Source organism: Limulus polyphemus, unplaced genomic scaffold, assembly GCF_000517525.1.
Source record: "Limulus polyphemus unplaced genomic scaffold, Limulus_polyphemus-2.1.2 Scaffold9239, whole genome shotgun sequence".
In the NCBI taxonomy this organism is placed as follows: Eukaryota; Metazoa; Arthropoda; class Merostomata; order Xiphosura; family Limulidae; genus Limulus; species Limulus polyphemus.
In genome coordinates, this window is record NW_013674849.1 from 20,603 (window position 1) to 24,377 (window position 3,775).

Consider the following 3,775-nt stretch of genomic DNA (forward strand, 5'->3'; position numbering starts at 1 on the left):
TGTTGTTTTTTGTCTGTTAACGTGGTGAACACATGTTGATTATTTCTATATTGTTGTTTTCTGTCTGTTAACGTGGTGAACTGCATGTTGATTATTTCTATATTGTTGTTTTCTGTCTGTTAACGTGGGGTTGATTATTTCTATATTGTTGTTTTCTGTCTGTTAACGTGGGGAACACATGTTCATTAATTCTATATTGTTGTTTTCTGTCTGTCAACGTGGGGAACACATGTTGATTATTTCTATATTGTTGTTTTCTGTCTGTTAACGTGGGGTTGATTATTTCTATATTGTTGTATTTTTGCCTGTTAACGTTGGGACCACAATGTTGATTAATTCTGTGTTATTGTGTTTTTGTTTGTTAACATGGGGACTGCATGTTGATTATTTCTATATTGTTGTATTTTTGTCTGTTAATGTGGGGACCGCATGTTGATTAATTATATGTTATTGTTTTTTGGTTTTTTTGCCTGTTAACTTTGGGACCACAATGCTGATTAATTCTGTGTTATTGTGTTTTTGTCTGTTAACATGGGGACCGCATGTTGATTAATACTGTGTTATTGTTTTTGTTTGTCTGTTAATGTGGGGACCGCATGTTGATTAATTATATATATTATTATTTTTTTGCCTGTTAACATGGGGACCGCATGTTCATTATTTCTATATTGTTGTGTTTTGTATTGTTAAGGTGGGGACCACATGTTGATTAATGCAATATTGTTATTTTTTCATTGTTAACACACTCACCGTAAAAAACTTAAAAAATATTTGGTGAAACCACTCATTTCGTATGTAAGATATGTAAAAAACCTGACAGTAATTAGTAACATTAACTGCAACATTTATAGTATTGTCTTTTTATATTTTTATTCTGTGACTCATGTGTTAATCAACAAAACAATAAATCCACAAAGCGTTTAGTGCGTAAATAATTAACAAATAATAATAATGGGCTTACATGAATCCTATTGGTAATTATAGGGTTAGCAACAACTTACCGGTAAGGTTCTTTCACAAATAATAATAATGGGATCATGTGGATTTTATTGGTAATTATAGGGTTAGCAACAACTTACCGGTAAGGTTCTTTCACAAATAATAATAATAATGGGGTTACATGGATCCTATTGGTAATTATAGGGTTAGCAACAACTTACCGGTAAGGTTCTTTCACAAATAATAATAATGGGATCATATAGATTCTATTGGTAATTATTGGGTTAGCAACAACTTACCGGTAAGGTTCGTTCACAAATACTAATAATAATGATGGGATCCTATGGATCCTATTGGTAATTATAGGGTTAGCAACAACTTACCGGTAAGGTTCTTTCATTTCTTCAGTAACAAAGTTTAAGTAATTCCTGAAACGAAAAACAGTTTATAAATTAAAAGAAAAGATGTAATAACAACACTTTGAACTTTAACTTCAATATTTCATAACTGGTCATTCCTACTAGAAAATAAGGAAGGTTGTAACCTCGAAATATCATCTGAGCTGCCAGGTGTTAACTCGGGTGAATGCCACAAAACAACAGGTACCTAGAAGGAAAGGAACTTAACGATTTCCTTGATCAACGAGTCTTGTGAAAACTTCACATACATATGAATAAATAAAATTTTGCAATAATTCATTATTAATACAATAAACTATAAAACGCTTTGTAGTGCCTGTATACCACAATATTTAAAACGCTATATCAACATCTTAAGCGTAAATAATAATATTTAACATCTTTTTAAACCTTGATCTCAATATCGTACTTTTACCAAAGCTGCTTAACATATATATCTGATTAACGAACCATTTTTTTCTATTCCTAATCAATTTCTTTATATTTTCAGACTAATAAAGGTAAAAGGGAACAAAATATGATTCGAACCCGTTTTATCAACAATGTTGTAATCAAACAGCGTTACTAATCAACGCATGCGCTATTTAACAAAAGCCAACTTACCAACCAGCGTACGAGAAGATACCCGAATAAAAGGCTAAGGCAATGTATCCAGGTTCCGTGTTTGTACCTTCAAATGCGTTTTCAAAATGTTCAGTGTGACCTGGAATAATAATTAATTGTAACATATTAGCCTTCGGGGTTTATTTAATAAACACCTTGATATGACGTCGTGATTCCTAATGTTACACCTACCGAAACATTCATCAACCAACACTATTGTTAGAACCATATTGTTACGCCTCCGTTCGTTAGTTAATTTTCCGTAAAAATTCTTTCCGAAGAAAATTTAACGATACAAGTCCTTTCTTAAATAAAACTGGTTTATTCTTTCTGAATACAACTTTGCAATACACTTAATTTCCACAATCACGCTATAACAAACGCTATAATTCACAACGAACGTCTCACGTGTTCGACTCAACAATACGTCTCTCTGTCCGAAGTTCAACTACTCATTACATTGTTGCCATCACGTCTCGACCATCTTATATATACAAGAATACCGAAATTAAGTAAACGCTAGAGCATTCAGGAAGGGACAGGATCCTTCTAGAAGTTAATGACGTGTTACTAGCGTCACGTTACTTCCGCTGTCGTAACAATATCATTGGGCCCTAATTATCAGTTATAAGCTGTCAAGTAACTTAAGGCTTGTGAGGATTGATATAATCAACTAACTCTCGGAATTCCTTAAATAAAAACATAAATAAAATGTTCTTATTAATATTAAATCTACTTTTGTATAATTCTCATTTAGAAGCACTAGGGTTTTCAATTGTTTGTAATTAGCACAAAGCAACACAATGGGCTATTTGTGCTCTATCCATCACGGGTATCGAAACCCGGTTTCTAGCGTTGTAAGTTCGTAGACATATCGCCGTGCCACTGGGGGCTAGGGTTTTCAATAGAAGAATTCAGAATGAACAAGTGCTCTAAAAAAAAAACACTTCAGTTTTAACTTAAACAACTTTTAGTTATAAACCCGTATAATATTGGTAGTAAAAATACTACCCAGGTACCCTTATTTTACTCTTTCATAATTTGATAAAGGAACTAAAATATTTACATTCTTGTAAAGTGAGTGTAAGAAATAGTTGATGAATTTTATAGGCCCTGTAAGATTGTTTGTTTGTGCCACTGGGGGGGCGCCCTGTAAGAAGGCTTCACTAAAATCTAATACATTTTTAACCAAATATTTTAAGCCTAAAATTAGTACAATAATGTATGTCTCACTTAAAGTAACGTTCTCTAAAAATTTACCCAATCCGATGTGTACAAGTTTCTGATGAATTTTATAGGCCCTATAAGATTGTTTGTTTGTGCCACTGGGGGGCGCCCTATAAGAAGGCTTCACTAAAATCTAATACATTTTTAACCGAATATTTTAAGCCTAAAATTAGTACAATAATGTATGTCTCAAGTAAAGTAACGTTCCCTAAAAACTTACCCAATCCGATGTGTACAAGTCCAGCTATGATGATCACAATCAAAGCGATTACTTTTGACAATGTCAAAACATCCTGGACTCGTGTCGCCCACCGTACATTGTAGCAGTTAATAAAAATTATTAAACCTAAAAAAGAATCAAAACAAGAGTCACTGTAATGTTCAAAATATATTTGTTTCTATTTAACCGAGATTCCTAACAGACAACATATACTTGTTTGTATTTAACCAAGATTTCTAACAGACAACATATACTTGTTTGTATTTAACCAAGATTCCTAACAGACAACATATACTTGTTTGTATTTAACTAAGATTCCTAACAGACAACATATACTTGTTTGTATTTAACTAAGATTCCTAACAGA

The 3,775-nt window shown here is 32.5% G+C and overlaps 1 protein-coding gene across 1 annotated transcript in view; it reads right to left on the minus strand.

The window, feature by feature from the left end:
* LOC106475828 (Y+L amino acid transporter 1-like) overlaps positions 1 to 3,560 on the minus strand; it is a gene marked incomplete at its 5' end in the record, with an annotated part of 11,068 nt that extends 7,508 nt beyond the window's left edge. Inside the window, 3 exons of the mRNA XM_022379850.1 lie at positions 1,323 to 1,367; positions 1,962 to 2,061; positions 3,409 to 3,560. Of these exons, the coding sequence (XP_022235558.1) occupies positions 1,323 to 1,367; positions 1,962 to 2,061; positions 3,409 to 3,560 (297 nt within the window). The remainder of the gene's footprint in view (positions 1 to 1,322; positions 1,368 to 1,961; positions 2,062 to 3,408) is intronic.
* Between the last annotated feature and the right edge of the window lie 215 nt (positions 3,561 to 3,775).